Source organism: Anarhichas minor, unplaced genomic scaffold, assembly GCF_050575085.1.
Source record: "Anarhichas minor isolate MPS153535 unplaced genomic scaffold, ASM5057508v1 ptg000018l, whole genome shotgun sequence".
Taxonomy (NCBI): domain Eukaryota; kingdom Metazoa; phylum Chordata; class Actinopteri; order Perciformes; family Anarhichadidae; genus Anarhichas; species Anarhichas minor.
In genome coordinates this window covers 9,460,181-9,485,625 of record NW_027466464.1, presented here as the reverse complement: position 1 = coordinate 9,485,625, position 25,445 = coordinate 9,460,181, and the positions used below count along the sequence as shown (strand labels likewise).

General features: G+C 43.4%; 2 protein-coding genes across 2 annotated transcripts; one reads left to right on the top strand and one right to left on the bottom strand.

Annotated features, from left to right (window-relative positions):
- Positions 1-825: 825 nt before the first annotated feature.
- On the bottom strand, positions 826-8,903 carry arhgef7b (Rho guanine nucleotide exchange factor (GEF) 7b). The gene is made up of 18 exons (XM_076094442.1): positions 8,780-8,903; positions 8,440-8,644; positions 7,751-7,842; positions 6,706-6,800; positions 6,245-6,340; positions 5,797-5,919; positions 5,574-5,712; positions 5,424-5,483; positions 5,180-5,326; positions 4,944-5,030; positions 4,748-4,826; positions 4,505-4,641; positions 4,198-4,422; positions 3,931-4,024; positions 3,729-3,818; positions 2,852-2,948; positions 2,477-2,531; positions 826-2,345 (listed from the first exon to the last, which is right to left on the bottom strand). Exons 2-18 carry the CDS (start codon positions 8,639-8,641, stop codon positions 2,223-2,225), a joined length of 1,941 nt encoding a protein of 646 aa, XP_075950557.1. The 5' UTR covers positions 8,642-8,644; positions 8,780-8,903; the 3' UTR covers positions 826-2,222.
- A 6,687-nt stretch (positions 8,904-15,590) lies between these two features.
- LOC142952908 (protein-tyrosine kinase 2-beta-like) lies at positions 15,591-25,421 on the top strand. The gene is made up of 30 exons (XM_076094933.1): positions 15,591-15,762; positions 15,879-16,207; positions 16,505-16,683; positions 16,769-16,856; positions 17,111-17,190; positions 17,343-17,405; positions 17,556-17,610; positions 17,689-17,829; positions 17,920-17,991; positions 18,152-18,253; positions 18,528-18,645; positions 18,928-18,967; positions 19,131-19,162; positions 19,352-19,399; positions 19,518-19,612; positions 19,728-19,809; positions 20,731-20,831; positions 20,915-21,030; positions 21,126-21,226; positions 21,415-21,504; positions 21,944-22,148; positions 22,396-22,498; positions 22,631-22,678; positions 23,179-23,304; positions 23,556-23,588; positions 23,822-23,846; positions 24,183-24,223; positions 24,380-24,514; positions 24,668-24,748; positions 24,894-25,421. Exons 2-30 carry the CDS (start codon positions 16,004-16,006, stop codon positions 25,134-25,136), a joined length of 2,847 nt encoding a protein of 948 aa, XP_075951048.1. The 5' UTR covers positions 15,591-15,762; positions 15,879-16,003; the 3' UTR covers positions 25,137-25,421.
- Positions 25,422-25,445: the final 24 nt, after the last annotated feature.

Genomic DNA, 25,445 nt, shown 5'->3' with positions numbered 1-25,445 from the left:
CCAGTAATCAAAGAGACAATCAGAGATAAAGTATATTACTCACATTTGTTGTCGAAGTCAATTCTCCTTTCTTTCATGGAGATGTTCATTGATGTCCAACTGCACTCGCTGCTTTGAATGTTTGTTTGTTTGTTGACAGAAGTCTTCTTCCTCTTTAACAGTCTGTTTGTTTGTTTGTTTGTTTCGTCTCTGTGGCGGCTACCGTAGCACGTTAGCAGACATCTTTAGCAACACTTAATATAACTAGCGAACGATGCTTTCACTGGAGAGCTAAACTGTTTAATTTAAATTACCTAGTTAACTTTCTGTTTGTTTGTAGTGTTGACAGAGTTTGTCAGGTTTCACTAATAACTTCATCTCTTCTTTTCCAGCGACGTGTCCGCTCAGTTCCACAGTGGCCTTACAGAAGCTGCTCCACTGTTTGATACTTAACTATGTCTAATTAGGGATAACAACTTCCACCTGTGCTCCCAGGTAGACCGCAATAAGCCTGCAGTACTCCTTCTGGCCACACGGATTGCCATGAAAACCCCAGGGGGGCGCTGTTTCACCCTCTGTTGAGGGTGTAATGTCCTGTTCTGACCACTAACAGCGGGGGCGCTGTTTCACTCATGTGAGGGAACTCGGGAATTTAAGAGACAAATACCTATTTAATCAAAGACAGTATTCTAATATGAACATGTTGAAGCTGCCTGTGATCTGTTGATGTAAGAGAACTGCATTATGCGTTTGCGTGAGGAATAATTAGTACAACCATGCATGTCACTGAATGTTGGTTTACTGATGTTGTGTAGCTGCAGAGAGATACAGATTTAGAGACAACTGTTTGATTCAACATTTTATTCACAGACAAATGGGTGAAATAAATAGAGGGGGGGGTGATTCTTGTCAGAGTGAGTACTGTAATCAACATCATCACCATAACATTTGAACACGCAATACATTTACATCAGTCACTTTCATTTAAATACATAAGTTAGAGTCTATGATTGAGGAACTGTATCACATAGCTTGCATTCGTGTGGTTTCTAATTTCAATAATAACTTTCGCAGATGTTCTTCTCCCCAAGGCACGTCTCACAACGTTCATGAGAGATATGCTGCTCAAATCATCAAACGGGTCAAGTAGAAAAGAAGTAGTGTTACAAATCAAAACCAGAGTAGAAACACAATCGCAAATATAAAAATAAGAAATCATTACACCGTAAGTTGCATATTGACGTTGTAAAAATCATTTAAAAAACATTTTCCAGTGTTGTATTGCTTGGACTTTGGTCTTGAAACAGAAAGGGCAGCGAGCTGTGAATATATTCTTTAGCTGAAGTTAGGAGAAACGGTTCAGTGCAGTATTATTTCTATTAACTGTAATAGAAGCGCCCATATTCTCCTCGTGTCCTGGACTTCACATGTATAACCGCATAAACATCTGACAAAAACAATATTCTGAATCAGGGTTTCCTAAACTTTTAAATGTTGCTTCGAGTGTTTATTTGCAAGAATGTGAACCTTGAAATAGAAGTTTAATAAAAAAATATTATATCTTTTTTTTAGATAATCTAAATAATTACACCTGAAACTTGCATAATGTGGATTCATAGACGTATATGGTGGTCTGTCTCAAAGCAGCAATATTCACGGAGAACTTTAAACTAACTTTTAAGTGCTGGTAAATTAAGGTTACTTTAAATTTAGGCCGTACTACACTTTGTATTTGATATCAGAAATAAACAAACTTTATAGTTTGTTAGAATCAAGAAAAATATATCGTACAATAAAATAAAAATGGCTGCCAATGAAATGAGGAGTGCGGATGTCTATTCAAAGTTCCAGTCTCTTTGAAATGTATATTTCATGCATGACAGTCAATAACATACTGTCCTGCTAATAGTGAAATGTCATACTTTATGCAAATAAGCACAAGGAGGAATAAAAGACGAATACACAGGTCGATGAGAAAAAGTGATTTTGCTCCGAACAAGGCAGGAAGTGATGTCATCATACCTACCAGCTAATTTGGCTTCACAGCTTTTCGGTCTGTTGGGATGGCTTTGCTGTTGGCTGGCGGGCATCTTTCTCTTGGTCCACAGTTTGTTACAAAGGTCAAAGCAAGTGAAAAATGGTGAAGACGTGTTGAAGGAAGAATTGGCAGCTTCTGGCACGGTTCATTTGGTCATTATCAAGTCAGGAAGTTGGTCTTGTCCGTGGTGATCATCGTATTGATCTCAGAGGTTAGTCTCATCCCAGGTGGGGTCGTTCATGTTCTTCAGAACTCTCCTGACGATCTTCTCCAGCTCTTTCCTCGCTCGCTGCTCCTCCTCCAGCGTCCTCTTCATCCTCTTGTTGTCCTGGAGAGAGACGGAGAACGACAGGAAAGGAGAGGAATTACCTCTATTGGTTCTCGGACAGAAGTTTGAACCGTTTAACGAGTCACTGATGATAAATAAGCTCAGGTTCATAAAACATTCAGCAGTCTCACCTGTTTGAGCCCCTGGATTTCATCTTTCAGACTGTACACAGTGTCCACCAGACTCCTGCAGGAACAGAACAGCTTTACTCCGACTGCAGTTTTTATACTATGTAGCTCATTTTTCCACTTTGACTCTTGGCCATACATGCTGTGAAGTTTTCATTTGATATTTATAAAGTTGCTAAATGTGTTTGATTGGTTTTATCACGAGTTCAGAATCTCCCCTTTTCCTCTGTGTTGTATCTGTTGATGCTGCACCCTTTTATTCGCTGCTGCTGCTGCTGCTGTTGTTTGTCCCCACAGCCTCCGCTATCAAAGCTTAACTTATCCACACGTTGAGTATACCGGACATAAAAAAGCACACCTTCAACGCTCCCCTCTCACCTCTCCTCCACTACGGTTTGCCCGTTGCTCCTGGTCTCCTCCACGATGATCTTCTCCTCTTCTGGGAACAACATGTGCACGTCCTTCCTGCTGGAGCCTGATTGAACAGTGACAACAGTGTAAGTTATTAACCCTGCGTGATGCACACACACATACACATGCACACAAACAAAGAAAACAGACACACATCCAGACATTAATCTATCTGCTTACTGAATCTACTGTATGGGGGTTTCACAGAGGCTCGTACACAACGACACATACACACAGCAGGGGAACGGTTTGGGAGGATATATAGATACTGCTGTCCCTAGTTGTAAGCTGGCCGGTTCGCTAGCATGTCAGTGCTTTGCGACACCCGATGTCTTACGAGAAAATGAGGGAGTCCTGTAACTAGTGGCGGTCCAGAGACTGTCATAATCCGAGTCCTCTGACTGGTCAGAACAAGGCAGGTTGCCAGCGACGGTGAGGCTGGTGTCAGCGAGCACGTGGTTGTGCATGAGGTCAGTCCCCTGCCAGGCTGTACCGTAAAGTAACCAGCAATAGACGGGGTTTGACCAAACCAAATTGAATGTCGGAAGGGGGGAGGACAAACCATATTGAAGTTGTAAACAAAAGATTTGAACCAAATGCAACCAGAAATAAAAGGCAAAATCAAGTTAAAATGAAGGAAACAAGAGTGAGACGATGAAACCAAACGTATGGATGAAATAGTTAATGAAAAAAACAGGATGGATGAGGAAAGCAGAGGAAGGGCAGACATGAAAAAGAGAGGAGAGAGAAAAACATTGTTAGAGGTGACGGCAGAGAACAAACGGCGGTTAGCAATCAGACAGTGTGTGAGCGTGTGTGTGTGTGTGTGTGTGTGTGTACTCACTGGAGTTGAGCGTCTGTCGTGTCTTGGCGCTGGTACAGTACGCCTCGATGACTTTCAGTATCTGAGCGTCCTCCTCTAGAGCTGCTGTACCTGAGAGACAAGGAGACAGGACAGAAGGACATGTGAGAGACGTCACATGTAGATATTAGCTATTTACTTTGTTATATATATATATATATATATAATATATATATATACTTACTTTTTCTGACGGTGAAGTCCTCCTCTGAAGGTTTCCTGTCTGGCTTCCTCTTAGGCAGAAGCTTCTTCATGTTCTTAGGACTCTTACTCATATCCTACAAACAAAAACACAGAAATACGTTGAGTCCAATTCAACAGGACTCAGAAAAGTATAAAGTATAATGTCATGTGAATTCCAAATCTTCCTAAAAACATCCTCAAGAACCCTTTTAGGTCCTTTACTCCCACTTTGAGCAACACATTTTAATATGCCATATGTGTACAGCACCTCCTTCAAGCAGAGAGCAGCCGAGGGCCGGAGTGGAGGCGCAGGGCGAAGGCAGCTCAGGCTCCAGGGTTTAGGGGTACTCGGTGGCTCCAGGGGCCCCCACATAGGGCTGCTGCTGAGGGCCGTCCCAAAGGACGAGGGATGGGGGAGGGTGTGGTAGGTGTGTCCAGTGCTCCCTCCACGAGACTCCGAGTGTCTGGAGGGAGTGGCGGGCTGAGAGGGCAACTGGGAGAAGCAGAGAAGAGGTGAAAACAGGAAAGAGCAGATGCTGTATGAAGGCAGTGAAGTGGATCAGCTGAGGACTTACCGTGTGACAGACGGACTGACGCTGGTGTGAGTGTGTGTGCGTGGCCGGAGTGTGTGTGTGTTTGGTGAGAAGGTCCAGCCAATCCTGGAGCTCGTGCTGACTGTTACAGGCCACCTGCATCCGATCACACTGTCCTCCTGAACAACAACAACAACACAGTGCACAGTGCGTATACCTGTGAATACCAAAGTCTGCCAGAATAGACAATTCAAATGAGAAAGTTAAACGACAGAAAGGGCTGACCGGAAATTTCAAAAGCGTTCTTCAGGTTTTCTCCGTCTTCTATTCTGGAGATGAGCATCCCTGACAGTGGTATCCTTCCCTATGGACACACACACACACACACACACACACACACACACACACACACACACACAAACATTTATATGCTGCAGGGAACGATTTTATGCTTTGAATCATCATTCAAGTTTAAACATACCTGGTAGATGAACCCACTCATCCTCAAGCTGGCAGAGAGCACGAGCAGAGAGTGAGGGAAGAGGACGAGGTAGCGTTCATTTGACTCCTGAAAAAACAAAGAGATAAAAAACACCTTTAACTTACATTTTTGTGGTGACTTGAACTCAACAGTCTCGTGTGTTCGTTTCGGGTCTGAATGCAACCTTAGACTCGTTCACATGACACCTGTTTAGGTCAATAAGTCAGTGTCCGTACCTGACAGTTCTGCGTGTGGACTGTAGAATGGGACATGTGGAGAACGGGGCCCAGAGTCCTGATGTCATCCCCCTCCCAGTTTCTGATTGGCTCTGTTAAAATCTGCAACTCCAGGTCCTTCTTCTTCCTCACCTCCTGGCACTGAGCCTGAACACACGCGCAGAAGCATTCAGAGGCACATGAATGCACAAAAACTCGAATCAATACAGTTCCTCTGTGTAACGTCACACTGTTTGTATCTTACTGCAAAGTTTTTAAAGTCCATCATGGCAGCAATGAGTTCGGCTCTGTCAGGGTGTTGGTCCTGAGACAAAGAAGAAAAAAAGACACTTTTTACTGAGTTCATTGTTGTGTTATTTATCTGGAGAGTCACACAGACAGACAGGTGGCTCACCTCCATGTGTCTGTCCAGTTCCTTCAGCAGCGTTGGGTATCTCTCCAGTCTGGTGAAGGGTTTACTCAGACTAGTGGTCAGCGTCAGGATCCCAGGAGAGGACGACCCCTTAGACTCCATGTACTCCCCCAGCTCCTCACTGTGACACACACACACACACACAATATATTCACATACTATAGCTACTGACACACAAGACGAAATAACATATCTCTGACTGTACCTGTGTTGTATGAGTACATTGACAGCAGATGGGTGGTTGGAGCAGTAGGCCACATAGATGAGCTTCATCTGGGGCATGAGATTGAGGAAGAAGCCCCCGATCCTCTGCTGGTTCTCTGGGAGTCTACACAGACACGTGACATGTTTGACTGGATAACACAGACACTTTATCACCGTATTATCTCTCTTGACTGCATCAACACAGGACTCAGACAGACAGTTCCTTCAGTCTACCACTAGATGTCTCTGTAGCTCTAACAACTGTCGACATGAAACTAAAAGCAGGTCTGAGCTTCAGCGCCCCTCTGGTTTAGAAGCGAAGCCGGAGGAGGTTAAAAACGTCTTTTTTTTTATCCAGTTATTGACGTCATATTATCTTTTGACAAGTTCATTATCACACTACGTTTCAGCAGCATCTGTAGCGGACAGAAGGAGATCAGTGCACTGACTTTGTATGCTCCTCCAAGGACTGAACCAGCATCTGCTGGAAGGTTGAGATCTCCTCCAGATTTCCCTGAATGTGACTGATGTCAACACTGCCGAGTCTGCAATACAGCGAGGAGAGGAGAGGAGAGGAGAGGAGAGGAGAGGAGAGGAGAGGAGAGGAGAGTCATAATGGATCGTTGACATTGTCAATAAAAGGCTGGTATAAATAAATCATTATGCTTGCCAAGCTCTAACATATAAGGATAATAATTCATGCATTTTGTAATATATTTATGTGCGTACAATGCAGGACAAAGGACACATCCAGTATGCATATAATATACAGTGTGTTCTTATATTTGACAGATTGTATTGGTATTGCAATAGATATGCTAGTGTGTGTGTGTGTGTGTGTGTGTGTGTGTACCGCTACCTCTAACATCTGACTCTGTTGAATTAAACAATAAAAAGTGTAAAAATAAACCTGTCTGTGGGGTGAAGTGAGCGCAGGTATGAGCCCAGGAGACTCTGGAGCTCCCTCGAATATTCAGTCTCTGTTTCTAGGATGTTCTGCAGGACCTGAGGTGGACATGGACCACAGAAACACACAGAGAGCGTTATATTAATTACAGTGAGTGATCTTCCATTGACTCTCCGAGCTGTTGGCTTATTAGTGGGAGATGTGTTTAGGAAAAGGCTGATGGAGAGAGGTATCAGACCCGATGGGAGCTGTAACACAAGTAGCTTTCTATGGGTCTGACTCCACTAATTGGTTCATCTCTCCACCACATCACAGCCTCTGAGGAGTGAGGGTTCTGCTAATGAATTGTGGAATTTCAGACACATGTTGCTTGGTCTCCCCTCAGGTTTGGACCTCCAATAAATACCTTGTTATGTATTAATTAAGAGGACACAGAGAGGATGCCAGTGCGGGCTTTGTGCTGCAAGAATATGTGGAAAACGTTGGTATCTGTGGTCTGAAGCAAACTACACAAACGCACTCAAACAAAAATAGCCCGAAGTCTGCGTCTTCTGCTTATACAATATTCTGCTCTGTCCATTAGAAGAACTTTTTATTTATATCTTCTTTTTGTTTTGCTTTTTATTTCTAGGAACAGCTTTGACTTCAGGCAGCGTCTGTGAGTGAGAGACTCAGGTACCCCAACCAGAGATGGACTGTCTAAAGAGACTGCCGCAGCTTGCTGCATTATTAACACACACACACACACACACACACACTGTCAGAAGCCAACCCCGGGGCAAGGCTGCCCCAGAAACCAGTGGGACGGAAGAAATAACCTACATTACATCTGCTGCACTCTCACATAGGGGTGCCGTGCAGCCTCCACACACGCAGACGCAGCCACACAATCATTAATTGGATGTGCGGATGAAAATTGATTGACTGAACAAAAAGCAGGCACACATGTGAGAACTATCTGTTAATTCGGTTCCATCAGTCTAACCAGGAGGGAACAAAGGAGATATAAACCCAGAAGTAGACAGTTGCTGAAGGGCATGATGCTCACCACGTTGTAGTAGGTCTTGCTGATGATGGTGGTGTCGAAACCTTTGGGGGGGCTTTTCAGGGTCCCAGACTTCGGCTTGTCTAATGTCTTGTCTATGAAGCAAGAAAGAGGGAGCGAAACAAGCTACATCAAGTTACAATCACAGGTTTTCTTTGGACAATTCTTGGTGTTGGAGCAGAAACAAAAGCAGGTTTATGATGATTTATGTCAGTATATCAAGATAACCGGCACATGTAGCCACCAATTCATCATCCTAATCCTGGGTCCCTCTCTCTCACATATATGAAACAACTCCCTCTGGCCATGTGTGTTTGCTGCCATTCCTCAGTGCGCTGTTATCATGATCCCTGTTTTCTGCTGTGAGCATTAAGTCAGGAAGCTCCTTTTCTATACAGCGGCTCAGGCACTTCCTGTCTTTGTGTGTGTGTGGAGCTTCCTTCCTTCGTTTCTGCCTGCTCTCCTCAGAAAGCAACACGAGCAACACGATCAAACCAGGAGGATAACGGCTCTTACATGCACAGGACAACAATAAAAGCCACACACAAATGAGCTGTTACGATACGTTTTAAGGATAATTAGGTCTACTTCCTGAAGAAATCATGAAAGAGGTAGAGGTTTGGGTCTAGTCTAAGATCTTTGATATGCAGCATATGCATCAAATCTGAATTTATAGCAGCCACTGCACCCACCGCTTCCTTTCAGCTCCCGTACGTAGTTACTGGGGAACCACCCAGAATGGCCGTTGAGCGAGCCCTCCCACCAGCCCCCCTCGTCCTGCCGGCTCACGCTGACGATGTCGCCCTTGGAGAAAGAGAGCTCGTCCTCGTTGGTCTGCTGGAAGGTGAAGCGCGCCTTGAACAGCGCGTGGCCGCACCCGCCGCCCTCCGACATGTCCTGAGGAAGAGGAGAGCGAAGGAGACATGAAGCTCCCTGGATCCGTGCAGAACGTGCGCGGAAAACGTTCCAGATGTTTATGTACTGGCGGAGAGAGACGTGCACCGTACAAGAGCAGACGATGAGGTAACTCACCAGGCTGCGGTACTGAGGCTGCAGCACTTTGGAGGAGCGACTCTGAGTGTTCAGAGAGTCAAAGGACTTGATCCTCAAGTGTGAGGAGTGCGGCACGCACACACTGTCTTCAGAAACACCTAAATCTGCACACAGTGTGTCAATTAAAAGATCTAAATGTCATCATAAACCCTTGTAATGATGAAAGGTGAACAAAAGACTGCAAACATGAAAAGTGAGCCTTGTAAAAACACAATAATCTCACCTTCAGTAGCTTTGTTGAGGGCTACCAAGCAGTTTAGGACCTTTGAGAAGTTCAGTCCCTGCAGGAGGTCATTGACCTCAAAAGGCTTAAGGGGAGAAAACAGGGAAAAGGTTTGAGGAGTTTGAGACAAACACGTACACAGATTCATAATAAATGTATAGTTGTATTTCCACACGGTTTAGTTTTAGAAATGGTGTGTGGAATATTCTTATTGAGCTCGCATCGACTCTGATTAACAATTCACATTATGAACGCATACTACATAATCTACATCCTAAAAATGAAGAAATGCCAAGTGTAGTGGGGGGGGTTTGTATCCCTCCTCCAACTGCAGTCTGGAGCAGGATTACTCAACGTCTGAGCTTCCCCTTGTAATCCCATCACACACACACACACACACACAGACATAATCAAAAGACCCTAATCTTGTGTATACCACACACTGAAGGTGGAGGTAATGTGCGGCTTCAAAACTTCTGATTTAAAAAGCTGAGAGCAGCACCCGACTTCTTTACAGAGCAGGTCTCTTTAAGGTGATGATAAAACGACGGCTTTCTTTAATGTAGTCCTCATCTTAAGAACCCACTTGGTCTGATTTATACACACAGGCTGATTAGTAGTCAGGGCGGTGTGGACCCAACAGTTAACACACACTCCCATCTCTCCCACTGGCATTGGGCCAAGGTACAAAACAAGGCTTTCTATGCACTGCTGCAGTAGAAATGTACCAGCGAGAAGGTTGCTTTTGTACATATTTGGGGTATTTTAGCTGCTGCTACACTAAAAAGAAACACATGTAGAACGTCAGCGACAAAGAAAAGCTCTCGCAGAAGGATCTCAAACCTCAATAACGGAGAAAAGGTGCAGTTGATATTGAAAGAATTTGGTTTTACGTGACATATTTGTTAACATCTTTAAATCAGAATGGATTCTTAAAGTTGAATACAATTTGACATTATATAAATAGCAGTAATGCATACCACGTACAAGATATTAATAACTATATATTATTAAATGCAGTTTTGTTCATCTTGCAGGTTATAGTAAAAACATACAGCTGTGAGAAGCAGAGAGAACATAATCCCAGCCTGTGATTGGTCAAACAGCTTACCTGATAACAGGGAGCGCTTGATTTAACGCGGCGGAGACGTAAATGCAGAGAATCAATAACCCACCGGATTGAGTTTGATTAATATATTTAAGATCTGATGAATGGTGGAGGTCCGGTTAATCAAGTCAGGACTCAGACCGTCCCTCTGTTGGACAGACGGTCCGGCTCGTCCTCTGCCCGTCCAACGAGTGATGGAGGCCCTTGGCTTCCAGCAACATGGCCGACATGCTTCTAATCAACGTGATTGGGTCCACAGACGGCCTGACGTGTCGCATTACGTCAGCCCACCTAGTCGTCCCCTCTATTTCATCTGCTCTCTCTTTTTCCATTGCTCCTTTACCACCGACTCAGGATTTTTTGCCAAGCAAAGATTGAAATGTGTGTGTGTGTGTGTGTGTGTGTGTGTGAGAGTGTGAGGTGTCATTTTGTATACCACTCTACTCACTAGCCCTCTCTACACACCCACTGTGGGGCAGGATATAACCTGGCTCGACCCACTGTTGTGCAAACACACAGACACATGCACACACCCTGCCACGTGTTTTTGAGCTCTGATAACGATACAGATCATTTTATTATAAACATGCCAACAGCCAAACACTAATCAAATTAGTATGTTCAACTCTCAAATAAATAAGTTTGCCTTTAGACCAAATGTTAGCTCCCTCTCCTATTTATCAGCTAATTCATTCCACCTCCGAATTGAAAAGCACTCTCTCTCTCTGTCTCTCTCTCTGTCTGTCTCTATGTCTATCTCTCTCTGTGTCTCTCTCTCTGTCTGTCTCTCGCTCTCTGTCTCTCTCAACTTTGCTGACTAAACATCCATTTTTTTAACGAGAGACACAGTATTTGTACTGTAATTGCAATTTTTTAATTAATATTCTTAAAAGAATTTCCCTCAAAAGCCATATTGATGTATAAATGGCACCTTTCCAGGTTGCGCGCGAGTACAATACCTGTTGCACGAGCCGTTAACGGGAGTAATGGCTAAACATTAACTGTACAGACGTCACTGAATAACAGCAGGATACGTACGTTTCAAAAGGTGGTATAAACAATGAATATGTTTGCGTAGGTATGGGGTAATGTGTTTTCTAGGCTTCGTACTGTGTACGTGCATTAATAAATACATATATATATATATATATATATATATATATATATATATATATATAATATGAACTCACCTCCACACCGAAAGCCCCGCAGCCTTTAACAAACTCCGCAACGTTCCTCTGACGCTCGCTGTCACCCCTCGGTTCCTGGAAAAACTACACACAAAAAGTCACTAAATTAGCTTTAAAATACTCACACAAAATGTTAATAAACTGTTTATGAAGGTGTTAAAGGATTTTTCGTCATGTAAACAACATTATTCCAGGCGTTGCTAGTGCACTTGCCACCTGCTGCTTACCAGTATCAAGCTAGCTAAAGGAAAATGAGCTAAACTTCCGGTTTCAATTTTCAAATTAAGACGTTGTGTACGTTTTCATATATTTTGTTTAAAATTTAACTTTCTGTAAAAGCTACATTAATCATTATTTTATTGCTGTTAGTAGTAAGATGCCTGCTTGTTGTGGTCTAGTGTATTTTTTTCAGTAACTTATGAAGAATCATCTCAGTTTTTATCTTGTCTTCCAAATCTGCTAATTAAGCTTAACAAAAAAAAAAAAAACTCAGCTACAAAATATATATGATATAACTTAAAATGAGTTCTGATGCCGACACAAAAGTGGACAAGCTGTGGTGGCATGGCTGTTCCAAGGGAGGCTAAATAAATAGCACAGTGGGTGATCCGTAGCTGCCGACCACTGCTGACAACGAGGTATGCCTTTATTTTGAAAGAAGCTGTTCCTCCCTCTGTGTTGAGTTGACGCTAATATAAGCTACTTTGAAAGAGGTCTGTAGGATAAGAACAAGGAGGATATGACGTTGACAAGCTCATGGTCCATTGTGTGCGTGCGTGTGTGTGTGTGTGTGTGTGTGTGTGTGTATTTATTACTGCAGGCTCGTACTGGTTTTGGTGACCAATGGTTTTAGCTCTGGTTAACAGTGGACTAATTAGTAGTGGAATTAGTATACATTCAATATTAGTAGTATTTATAATTTATTACAGTAGTTATTTTAATGAGCATTATTAGTATCACAGCAATATAATTTTAGATATTAATCTATGCAGGAATCTGATCTGGTATCAGATTTACATATCAGATGTCTCATATCTTCTTTCCTTTTGTCACGACCCTGGCTTCTTATCTCTAGAATAGAAAATAACCGCAATAAAACAAAGGTGCAAAGAGAAGAGCACATGAGATAACACAAAACCTGTTGATTAAATTAGAAAGCTAGACTTTAAGTAACAGTACAACAATTTAATATTTAGGTGTCTAAAAAGTGCTCACCACCTTTGACTCTAAATTGATTTTTTTAAATACTTTAATGTCAAAGGGAAAACAAATCTCGTGCATGGCAATGTTTTTAATGCATTTTAATTTTAATTCAGTTTGTAAATACTACTCTCTACTGGCATTTTACTGGGTTTTCTTCTGTAGAATGTTCATAGGATAATTAGGTTTATTTATGCACTGTCTACATATATAGCCTATAGGGGCTGAATATATTTAGCTTTATATGTTTTTATGTACCATATTCATTCCCTAATGGGTTATTTTTTCCCCTTCCTTAGCCCTGTGTCCCTCCATCACTCACTTTGTCCACCGTCCCGGGTCGGAGTCGCTCCAGCAGCCTGCACAGCACCGCTCCATCCTGCAGAGACGTCTGGAGGAAAGCCTCTGGATCCGAGATGCTTTTCTTGGGAGACTCCAGGACCCCCAGCGTGATGAGCCACGTTACCGTGTGTTCGGCCGAATTCATGGCCGGATCTCCAATGTCATACAACAACAACAGCAGCAGCAGCTTCAGTGTCCGCGCTCTCCTGTTTGTGGTCCGTCCGAAATGAGACAGAAGGGTTAGCCAGCCGCGCCTTGTTTGAACATCAACGCGCACTGGTTTGGATCACACAGGCTGATGATCCAAAATAGAAGAAAAATAATAGATGTGGAAATGAGAACGGTATTTCCTTCCCCCCTCTCTCTCTCTCTCTCTCTCTCTCTCTCTCTCTCTCTCTCTCTCTCTCTCTCTCTCTCTCTCTCTCTCTCTCTCTCTCTCACCTTTGCTTGTGTGCACAACTGTGGCAGCAGGACCAGTGTCAAGTTACGCACTCTGAGACGCGACTTCCTTTGACATTTTTTAAATTAAAAGGCTACACAAAGGATATTTTGTGTGTATTATTATCATACCATCTACAAAATCATTGTAAAATGAATCATATACAATTCATGGTGCTATGTTGTGTGTTTATATATTGTGTCAATCACAATGTTTTAAGGAAAATCCGTCCATCTATCATTTGAACACCTTTTGTTTAGAAATGTTTAATTGAAAATAATAAGGAATCTAATCAGGAAGCTACTATACCTGTATATTAATATCAACAATAATCACTGAGCATGGTGTCCAACTCAGGGCTGCAATACAAGAAACCAAAGCCTTAAGCCAGATAACTAATAAATAATTAGTTTTGCACTTTTACTTTGAAGACAAAACCCTCTAACTTCCGCTTTAACCCACGCTTTTATTGTTGATTTTGACGCAGCAAATCGCAGGACCGTCCCATTGATGACTAACAGGCTGATCAAACCACACATAACTCCGAACTACATTCAAATCTACACATTTAAAATATGTTGCTCATTTATCGACAACATTTTATTGTAAGCAATAAAATATTCCTAATTAAAACAAGCGTTGCTTAGATAATAATTTCGTCATGAAAAGTGGATCGTTATTGTTCAGAATTCGTCAGCAGTGGGGCTAAATTGTGCTAATGCAATGGTTTGTTCAATGAAGCGTAACTTGTGTGTTAAGTCGATTTCTTCCTGAGACTGCACGAGCATGACATAAGTAATTCAATGGCTTGTTATCAACTGTGTGTAACTGGGCTGTGTCGCCCTCTGCTGCACAGTTTAGGTTATAGGTTTAGCTGATGGCAAAGAAAAAACTCATCATGAACCCCATAAATTACTTATATAATGATATTTAAAAGTGGCCCATTAGCTACATGCAAAACTTAGCATACTCTTTCAATATCATCATTTTTGTCCTCCTTTTATACCTAAAATGTTGACAATTTTAGTTATTTGTTCAACACTTATACCTTGATTGTAGCTGACAAGAAACAACGATAAAGAGAAGAACAATTGCCCCCCAATACTTGATCAATCCCACCCCAAAACAGGGTATGAAGATTATTGATCTGCAATTCTGCAGCGTAACACTGCTTTTGATTCAATTCAGGGAATGTAACTAACGCAGCTACTAATTTATTGGTTCTATGCCACATACACAAAGTCAGTCAGTAATGCCCATCATGCATCACGGTGTCTGGGCTCTCTGCACCCCGCTCCTTGTCACCAGCTACGTCAAACAACAGTTTCAATAATATGAAAAAGTGTCATGTTTGAAAGTATTTTGGGCTGGGTGGTGAGTGTGAAAAGTGTCTGTATTATGCATAACAGGATGTCACACTAAGTATTTCTACGAGATCAGTGTCACTTACATGTGTGAAGTCAGCAAAGCAGAATTTAACAGCTCATATTTAACTAGTTTCTCTCTTGTTTTGTTGTTATATAAGTTTTATTTAAATGTAATTATGATTTATCATTTGCGTCAAAGGTTTGAGAATAAAGAAATGGCGGCCGGGTAGTGTCCGATCAGGCCAGAGCTAGAATAGAGAGCCGTCTAACTTTACCTCAGAGTCAACAAAGACACGCCTACACCACCGAGGTCGAATCTGAAAGAATGAAGAGAATTTCTCATCAACAGCCTCGTGGCCGCCAGTGTTCACCGCACTGCATCTGAAAAGTTTAGTACCTGTCGTGCTGCAGCTTTGCATGAATGCTTTTCCTCTATAGAGAGGGCAGTTTTTAAGTTAAGAATAGAATAATGTGCAAAGTAACAATCAGCATTTCATAAGGCATGACCTTAAATAACAATAAATTCACTTTCAGATTCACCCTCTGAGGACCATGAATGTGTACCGAATGTAGCACAGTGTGGCTAAAAACCTGTAAATGATCAGCTGGTGTAGTGATTGTTGTTCTCTCAAAGGAGTTGATAGAGATATCGTGTCAACACTCAAGCCTAACTCCCCAGTTTTCACCTGTTCTGTGCTTTTGCTCATCAGAACTTTTGGAGGAGGAAGTGAGTGCACTATGTGCCATGTCCCTTTGTGCACCGTTGGGGGTGGGTTGCAGTTTGGTTTGCTGGACTGTGCCACTGCATGTGAGACAGAGGGGGGTGACACGGTGGTTTCATCAGTCCTGTCAGTGTTAAGCTGCTCTTCAACTTCCTTATTCGCCTGTTAAGTGTCATTTCCTCTTTCGCTCACTGATGCGTTCCTTCTTCTTCTTCAGGGGCACGGCTCTGTGCTATCCGGCTCTGTTAACCTGCCAAAGAAAAACAAAATCTGCACTTTGCAAAGTAACATGAATGCAGTCTGTCGCTGGCACTGGCTTGTCTTCACTTTTAGAGGCGAACAATACGTTTCTGGAGCTGGTGCAAGTCTTGGTGAGTACAGACAGATCGCAGCAGAAGTCAAATCCTTTACTCAGATCGTAATGTTCTTCAAATCCAACGGCATCATCGTTGATTGTTGTGTCCTGTCTCCTGTCTCCTGTCTCCAGCTTCAATGCGTCCCTTCATGTATGAGAGAGAAGGAAGAGAGTGAAATGATGTATGTTGGCTTGACAGCAATGTATGCCTGCATGCAGTAGCATACACGCTGTGTGTGTGTGTGTGTGTGTGTGTGATGTCTGGAGACAGCTGTACCCTGCACTGGAGGAGCATGTCTCCCACCAGCCCGTCAGATTCCTCGCATGCGTCTCCTCTGGCCACCGTCTCCAGGGACAGCATCTTCCCGGTGAAGATCATCAAAGTGTGTTTCTTTAGCAACAGCTCCAACCTGGGCAAGAACTTCAAACTGGTCCGCTGTGAGGAAGGATGGACTGTCAAGGTATTCGCTACTGTACTCTTGTTATTCTACTACAGTATATACTGCACTTTACTTTGTTGTACCCTTCTGTGTTGTACTTTGCTGTCAACTGTTCTTTAGCATACTCTATTGTATACTCATATACTCTGCGCTACCGCACTTTATACGATTGTGCTCTACTTACTCAGCTGTTCTTCACCGTACTACACTCTATTGTAATCTAATTACTTTACAGCAATATTCTCTACTACTGTTTCTGAACACATTCTGAAAGCCCACTTGCCCACAGATGTCCCTGTGTAATGATTTCTGTCCCAGGATGTCGTTAACATGGTGCTGTCCAGCGGCTGCGTGGGTCCAGATATAACACACCGACTCTGCTATTGCCTCCTCCTCAAACACCTCAAGTCTTCAGTGGTGCACTGGCTGCACCCGGACCTGACCGTGTCCGAACTCACCCAGCGGTACGAGCAGCAGCACCTGGAGGCCGAGTGGAGGTCAGTACTTCAGTCTTTGTGTCTGTGTGTAGTTTTATAGTGTAAAGTGGCTCGGGGGAGCTAACCGTGCCGTTTGTTTGTACAGATATGACCTGAGGGTCAGATACATCCCGTCAGACTTCATGGAGGAATTCAAAGATGACAGAACTACAATGATCTACCTTTACCAGCAGGTCAGTAACACGTTTGCTTACTCTTGCAAATTACTCTTAGATTTGACTCTCTATCTCTTCCCGAGGGTAAGATTCAGGATTGGGTTTAGATTAGGGACGAGGTTAGGTATGGGACTGTGTTTATAATGGCTGCAGTCAATGGAAGGTGTGTGTGTGTGTGTGTGTGTGTGTGTGTGTGTGTGTGTGTGTGTGTGTGTGTGTGTGTGTGTGTGTGTGTGTGTGTGTGTGTGTATGTGTGTGTGTTTAACCCTTAGGTACGATGGGACTACATGCGGCAGTATGCCTCAAAAGTCAGCGATGGGATGGCTCTACAGCTTGGTTGTCTGGAAATTAGGTACTGAGCAACCACCACCTCATGCACGCTCTTAAAAATAAAGATATCTTTGTTCCAGATCTAACAAAACGCCTGGAGATTTAATGTTCTCAGTGAAAAATCAAACACTGTCTGTTTATACAATCGCAAAACATCCATTGTGTTCATTGCAGGAGGTTCTACAAAGACATGAATCCAAACGGACTGGAGAAAAAGTCCAACTTTGAACTATTAGAGTAAGTCGCTTGGATTGTGGCGTCTGTGCATCGACACCAGGCCTTTTTATGCACAAATGGTTCATGCATTAGCGAGACGACTCCTGGTTTGAATCCCTTGACCCATGTGTTTGCATATCTGACTGCATGCTGTTGACTCTCCTCCTTTAGGAAGGACGTGGGTCTGGACCTGTTCTTTCCCAAAGAGCTGATCAACAGCATGAAGGTAACGAGCTGAAACAACGACAGCACATGACGCAAAGAGATCGTACGATTATAATTTGTCTGCATTGCAACGCCTCAGCCCAAACAGCTACGCCGGCTGATCCAGCAGACGTTCCAGGGCTACTCCACTCTGAAGCAGGACCAGTGCATGGCCAGGTTCTTCACCACTCTGGCCCAGTGCTACAGCTACACGCAGGAGCGCTTCGCCTGCAGGCTGGTGGTGAGCGTGGGGGAGATTGAAGGTAATTTCCTGTCAAGCTAAATGTTGTATTTTCTGACGCGTTTGTGTGTGAATGTCCTGTGTCTTTAGCACGGCTGGAATCTAACAATAGACCTGGTCATCGACCCTGAAGGCATCAGTCAGCAAACTGAAAACTCCAAGGTGAGCTCACGCTCTCTATGATGATGATGATATGATGAGTATGCAAGACTCTGCAAACATAAATACACCGCATGCAACACCTCAGTAACAATCAGCCTTATTTGCAGACGCTGATCCGTCATAATGTATATATTAATTAACGTCTTTGTCTCTTTTGCAGCCCATCCGTCTGGCCACGTTCTCTCAGGTGCGCAGTATGTCCTGCTCTGCTGAGAGTGATGGCCAGGCTCTGCTCACTGTGCACATAGAGGGAGCCAAACAGGTGACTTCCTGAAGGGTTAGGGCAACATTTTGGGCGATTACAGTACCATTTGTTTAAGGCACACAAAAACCAAAGTGTGTATATGACAGGTTTTGGTTTAAAGGGGAGGTAAGTGGACTTCAGACCTGTGGAGGATTTTCTTCACCTGTTTACCCTGTTTCACACATACCAAATGTCCTCTGGCCTCTGAGTTGCACTTTTATAAGAGTCAGCAGGTCAGCAAGTTGGAGCGGTTTAACCCACACTGAATATCTTGTATCTTCAACCCCTCCAGCCGCTGTCGGTCAACACCTCCTCCTTGGCCGTGGCAGAAAACATGGCCGACCTGATCGATGGCTACTGTCGGCTGGAAGGCGCCTCTGAGAGTTCGCTCATTATCGGACCCAGCAAAGGTACACTCGAGTCATAAATGTAGCGAACACATATGCTAACAACCCAGAGATACGTTTGCCTCCTATTTTCCATGAATCATAAAGACTTTACTCAGGTGCTTTCTCTTTCTTTTCCACTTCAAACAACTGGTTCAAATAATAGGATTAAACCGGGGCCTTTATTTAAAAAGTTGTATCATAACTGATAAGAAGGATGTCAGAAGGTACCGAAGCCATGTATAAGAAAATGTCCCTTTAATTTGCTAATAACTCAAAACTAAACCAAAGATTCTGTTCTTTCAGGGAGAGATGCAAGACTGAAATTACCCGACATCCCGCAAAGGTGAGCGTGATGAATCATATTGGAAAGTAATTTAGTGGAAGCACGGTGGGGTTTCATTTTCACACCTTCCTCCTCCTTCATGCTCATATTTTCATAAGGTCACAGGCTGATTAAAAGGTTATGCTGCTGTGTTGCTTTAAAGAAGTCTCCCTCTCTCTTCCAGTGGCGGTGCCAGTAGTCCTGATGGAGGTCTGAGTAAGTCTCATGACTGATTTACAAATGACACATCAGATGTGGACTGTAATTTACATCCTGCCTGCAATAATTTACTTGGACTATTCAACAACGATTGAAGTTTCTTTTTTTCTGTTTGCTTGTGGCTGTAAACAGAACAACAAATGCAAATTAGACACCTTTAATTTCAACATGTTTCTTTAACCTCAGGTTCGGATATTTATGCAGAGATTTCAGAGGGCAAAGAAGACTCCGGTGGTGAGTCGAGTTTCACTGAAAATGAATAAGAAAATGCCACTGTTTGTGATATTTAGTGTACAAATATTTGCATCCAGGTCTCTAGACGCCCTCTGTTTCTTAATGTCTGTGTGTTCAGAGAAGCACAGGATCTCCAGAGATGACGTCGTTGTGGGTCGGATCCTGGGCGAGGGGTTCTTCGGAGAGGTTCACGACGGAGTTTATAAAAGCCCAGTGAGTTGGTCGTCTTTGTGTCGTCACACTGAAGGATCAGACTGTAAAAATCTGTTCCTCACCTGATGAGAACATGCCACCTGAGTGGAAAATGTGTCCATGCGTGTGTTTGTAGACGGGAGAGAGGATCTGTGTGGCCATCAAAACCTGTAAGGACTTCTCGGCTGAAGTAAAAGAGAAGTTTCTCAGTGAAGCTGGTGAGTATGTCGCAGGGATTAAAGGCTTCACAGGTGTTGTGCAGAGATCTATGATGCAACTGCACTGCCTGACAAACTTTCACAACAGGAAGTGTAAAACTTTCCCATCATGATGTAAAATAACTTTTTGGTATGTCGACATTTTCCTCACATTAAACTGATCATTCTTCTAATCACCTTCAGAGTGATATGTAATGATAATAGTGCGGAGTATCTGAGTTTGGAACATTTCAGTGTTTTGCATGTTTTATCGGTGAGAACTTTGCTGTAGTCGACTTCCTGTTGCCTGGATGTGGCTTTGTGAAAAAGCTCTGACTGGAGCCTGTGGTAACCTCGGGTTCGACACAAGAAACCTTTTTTGATTTATGTTCAGAGACGACTGACAAAGTATAGGTTTAGGAAGACAACAGGCGATTGATACATTTGCACGTAATGTTAAGATAAGATGGAAAACAATGTTCGTATAGAGCAGCCACAGGACAACAGTCATTCAGAGGCCTGTTTGTCTCCACCTGAAGAAAGCAAATCCAATGTTTACTTCTCTTTTAGCTCGGTTTTGGTCTCCACCAACTCCGGAGGGAAATGCCTGGCCTTGTAGTGGTTAAATGCTCCGACATGTCGTGAACTTTGTTGTTAACGTACATTGAGTTTTAGAACTGAAAACAGCTGCCAGTGGTGAACTGCTCTTTGCAGCTAAAAGTATGAAAGAGAAAGCGTAAACTATTTATAAAGAAAAGGAAGATTGCAATTCATCCCTTGGAAAAGCTCTTTCACACCAACACATTTGGGTTTCCTGGTTTCATAGTGGTTCAGAGACCATCTATTCTCCAGTAACATCCTTCTCTGTCTTCTTTCTCTGATACTGATACATCGTTACACAAAGCGATACGTTATTCACCCGAGCTGCTCTGTCTGATGCAGGCTTGATGAAAAATCTGGATCACCCCCACATCGTGCGTCTAATCGGAGTCATCGAGGTCGACCCTGTCTGGATCGTCATGGAGCTCCTTGAACACGGAGAGGTGTGTGATTAAACTAACAGTACAGAATATAATACTGGCTGAGATGAATGTATGAAGTGTTCTTTTTTTGTTTCCCCCGACAGCTGGGGAGCTATCTCCTGCAGGAGCAGTACACCCTGACCACTGCAACGTTAACACTGTACTGTCTGCAAATCTGCAAAGCCTTGGCTTACCTGGAGGGACTCAACATGGTGCACCGGTAACTCATTAGAGAAAACCATGAAAAACTCTGCTGTCTTTATTTCAACACGGATAATTATTGGGTCTGGTTTCTGTTCCGTCTGTGTGCTGCAGAGATATAGCGGTGAGAAATGTCTTGGTGGCGTCTCCCAAGTGCGTCAAGCTCGGCGACTTTGGCCTGTCTCGCTATGTAGACGAACAAGAGTATTATAAAGGTACACACACACATGCACTCACTACACACACAATGTGTGTGGTTCTACATTTCAACTCATTCAGTGTGTTCATATCTTATTGTTTATTTGGGGTATTATTTACCTCCTGCTTGCATTCTTATTATTTTAATAATAATCTGGTTTTTTTTTGGTCTATTTCTCTTCAAATATGCTTCTTCTGTGCGCAGCCTCCGTAAGTCGATTACCGATCAAATGGATGGCACCCGAGTCTATCAACTTCAGACGCTTCACCACAGCTAGTGATGTCTGGATGTTTGGTGAGAAATACAACACGTTGTGTATATCGTAGTGCATCTGAACATAAAGATGAACTTATTCTCAGAATGTGTGGGCAGTATAATGACTTGTAGTCACTTAATACTAAATTGTGGAACCAAAGTTATAAATTTAGTTCCACAATTGTGAAACTTCTTTGGTTTTCATTGGCAGAAGTGGACACAACTCTTCTCTAATTTACGAGGAAGTCTAGACTCCAGCCAGACTCAAAGCCATTTCTGTCATAAAATTAAACTTACTGTTTTAATATACACACAAGCATAACTCTGACATCTGCTTGTGTATACAGCAAGCATTTAACTGGGTTATGTTAGAGGCCAGAATAACATTTAAATCACAACTTTATTCATAACACTGTGCTTTAATTCTAGGGCTAACCGATACAAGAATTACAATAGTAGTCGTGTTTTGTTCGACCAGGTGTGTGTGCGTGGGAGACCTTCTCGATGGCCCAGCAGCCGTTCTTCTGGCTGGAGAACGGGCAGGTGATCAACCAGCTGGAGTCGGGGGTTCGACTCCCCAAGCCGCAGCAATGCCCGCCCACCGTCTACTCCCTGCTCAGCCGCTGCTGGGCCTACGAGCCGCACGCCCGGCCCAGCTTCAGCCAGCTCGTCTGCTTCCTGAGGTGCACGCACATTCCTCTCCTCTATTACTATACCACACTTCTGAAAGTCTAGAAAATGCTTTGGTGGTTTCAGAGATTCAAATCTGTTCTTCCAGCTTTGCATGCTGGGATCTCAGGTCAAGCTCAATATGAATATTCAAATAAAAACATTTTTATTGGTCAGACATCATGTCAATCAACACAGAAGTTAACCCCTGAGAACACGTCGACGTCATAACACTAACTGATGTCTGCGTTCGTGTGTCAGTGAGTCCCACAGGATGGAGCTGGAGCAGGAGGGGAGGCGAGACCGATCCCACTCCACCAAATCAATGCTGGACCCAAAGCACATCACAGAGCCTCCGCCCAAGGTACGCAGCTCGATGCTGCTCCCAAGAAAGACTGCATTGAAGTGAATTGGTGTTAAGTTTGCGCTGCCTCCAATATGACCATGACAGGCTGTGTTTTTAAATCACATGTCCTCTCTTTCTCTCTCTCACCAGCCATCCAGAATGCACGGCAATACCCTTCCTCGAGTCACGCACATACAGGTGTCCACACACACACACACACACACACACACACACACACACGGAGTAACATGCTACAAGGTCATGCATTGTATTTCATATCTGATCAAATCTACTTCCCGCTCCCTTTATGGAGCAAAAAACACAAAAAAACTGCAAATGTTGTAAAACCAAATGTAGTAATGCAAATAATGTAGAGAAAATGCTGGCACACGATAGACTGAAGCTCCACAATTACATAAAAAAACAGAAGGAAGTTTGTCGTTGAGTCACATTCTGCAGCTGCTCTTTAGACCAGAGTGTCAAAAGTGGATGACTAAGTGACAACATGGACATTACCTGAAGGGGAAATTCAATTTTGATATGCAAAATAATTTCCTAGAAATTGAGTGAAAGCTGAACAAATCCTTAGACAAAGATGATTCAAACAATCAAGTTATACTGCCTCGAAAGGTGACATTTAAAGGGTGTGTGTGTGTGTGTGTGTGTGTGTGTGTGTGTGTGTGTGTGTGTGTTTGTAGGGAACAGACGGGGACACCAGGCCGGTGTGGCAGAAAGAGAAAGAGCGAGTGGAGGACACTTTACAAAGACAAAGAAGAGAGATGCTGGTGGATAAACAGTGGCTGGAGCAGGAGGAGAGACAACTGGTGAGGGATCACACACACACACACACACACACACACACACACACACACATACACACAGAGCATGCCTTGCGCTGCTCGTCGAAAGAAGCACAGGAAGAAGTTTGTGGCCTCGAGAGTGTGACGAAAGAGAGTGACGTGTCATGAAAGCGGAAGGTCTTTGGCAAGCACAAGACACGTGAAAAACAAACATTACCACCTCGCCTACATTATGCAACTGCCAGATTCACTGACATCTGCTTTTTTTCCTGCAGGATCCTGTTGTGAGAGTGGATTCACACATCAAGGTACTTATTATCTTGTTTTTATATCCTCTTGTGCTAATTTGAGAGTTATATTAAAGCTGCATGAAGCACTTTTCTACCACTAAGGGGCAGCGACAAACCTGTAAACCTCTCCATCATCTCCAATTTTTGAAAAGCCAATTCACAGAAATAACCTGACCTCTGACTTGACATGAATTTTGAAACTCATTTAAATTGCTAGATTCACATCCTGTTTTCTTCCTTCTTTTTTGCAGCCTCCTGAAAAAAGCCCAGAAAATGGTGAGCCTTCTTAAACAGGCTTGACTGTGTCTTAACTCTTGCACTCTTAATGGAAAAGGATGTTGCTACAAATGCAGCAGTATAATACAGAAAAGCTATGCATGAAATTAAACAAATTCACTAGATTGTATAAGCAGAGACACACGGCATAAATAGTTACAACATATTAATCACAGCTTGTGCAGGCTGCACATAGGCAAACATTCCAAGACAAAAAAAGTAATGAAAACGAGATAAAAATGCATTACTTTCACCATAAATTGTATATATAGAAAATGCAAAATATGTGTGGGGAAACAAAATGTGCAGATATGCAGCTTTTTCTATCTCCCTCAGGTCCTCCAGAAAAGCCCCCGATGCCTCCCACAGCCACACAGGTAAAAAATAAAACACCCCTCCCCCGAGGAAATAGTCTCAGATTTTGTTACTTTCTTATGAAAAGAACCGTTAAAAACAACTAGAAAAGTTCCAATGGTAAGACTTTTTGTTGAGCATTTTGGTCATTAAAAACAAGCCGTGTTGTGTTGTCGAAGTCTCGGCCCACAGCTGAGATGGACCGATCAGGTGACCAGGTCTACATCGGCGTCATGGCGATGGTGAAACAGGTGGTCAAGCTGAAGAATGACGTCAACACTCTGCCGGCCTCCGAGTATCCCAACGCTGTCAAAGTAGGCCGTCTTTATCCCATTTAAGAACACTGTTAAACACAAACACCACAGTAAACTAAGCTATGGTTAACTCTCCCTCTTCCCACTCCTGTCCTCCCTTGCTCCGTCTCCCCCCCCCCCCCCCCTGTCTTTGTCTCCCTCGTCCACCTCCAGGCGGCGGGGATCACTCTCCGCAGCCTGATCCAAAGCGTGGATGAGATCCTGCCCACTCTGCACAGCTCGGTCACCACAGAGGTCAGCCTCACTTCACCTCTCTTTGCATCAACCAGTGAACCTGCATGTGGTCGATAGCTTGATTAGTTGATTGGAGATGGTACCTGCAGTTGCGTTGAATCAGGACACAGATGTGTGATGTGATCGTCTCTGCTCTCCATCTCAGATCGAGGGCACTAAGAAGCTGCTGAACAAGGATTTAGGGGAGCTGATCAACAAGATGCGACTGGCCCAGCAGAACTCGGTGACGTCGCTGAAGGAGGAATGCCAGCGGCAGATGTTGGCGGCCGCTCACACTCTGGCTCTGGACTCCAAAAACCTGCTGGACGCCGTGGACCAGGCTCGGGTCCGGGCCAACCTGGCCAGGCCCAGACCTCCATCGCGAGGTGCAGAGGATTCTGGGGAATGAAGTTCCCCTCGCTGATCGAAGGGCCTCTGGTTTAAATCACGGACACGATGTTCAGGTTGAAGAATGAGCGGAGGAGTTTGTGTGAAGCACTTCCTGTACTCATGCGAATGAAAGATGTCATATTATATTTGTATTTTCTCTCAAAAAAATACAATCATGCTAAGTTAAACTGAGCGTTTCTTGAAGTTGAACAAAATATACAACCACAATGTATAAAAGCAATAAAGTTATACTGTTTTGTTTTTTTGGAGAATTCTTTTTACTATTAAAGACAATGTGATTTTGCACGTTCTGTGTTTTTTTTTTTCC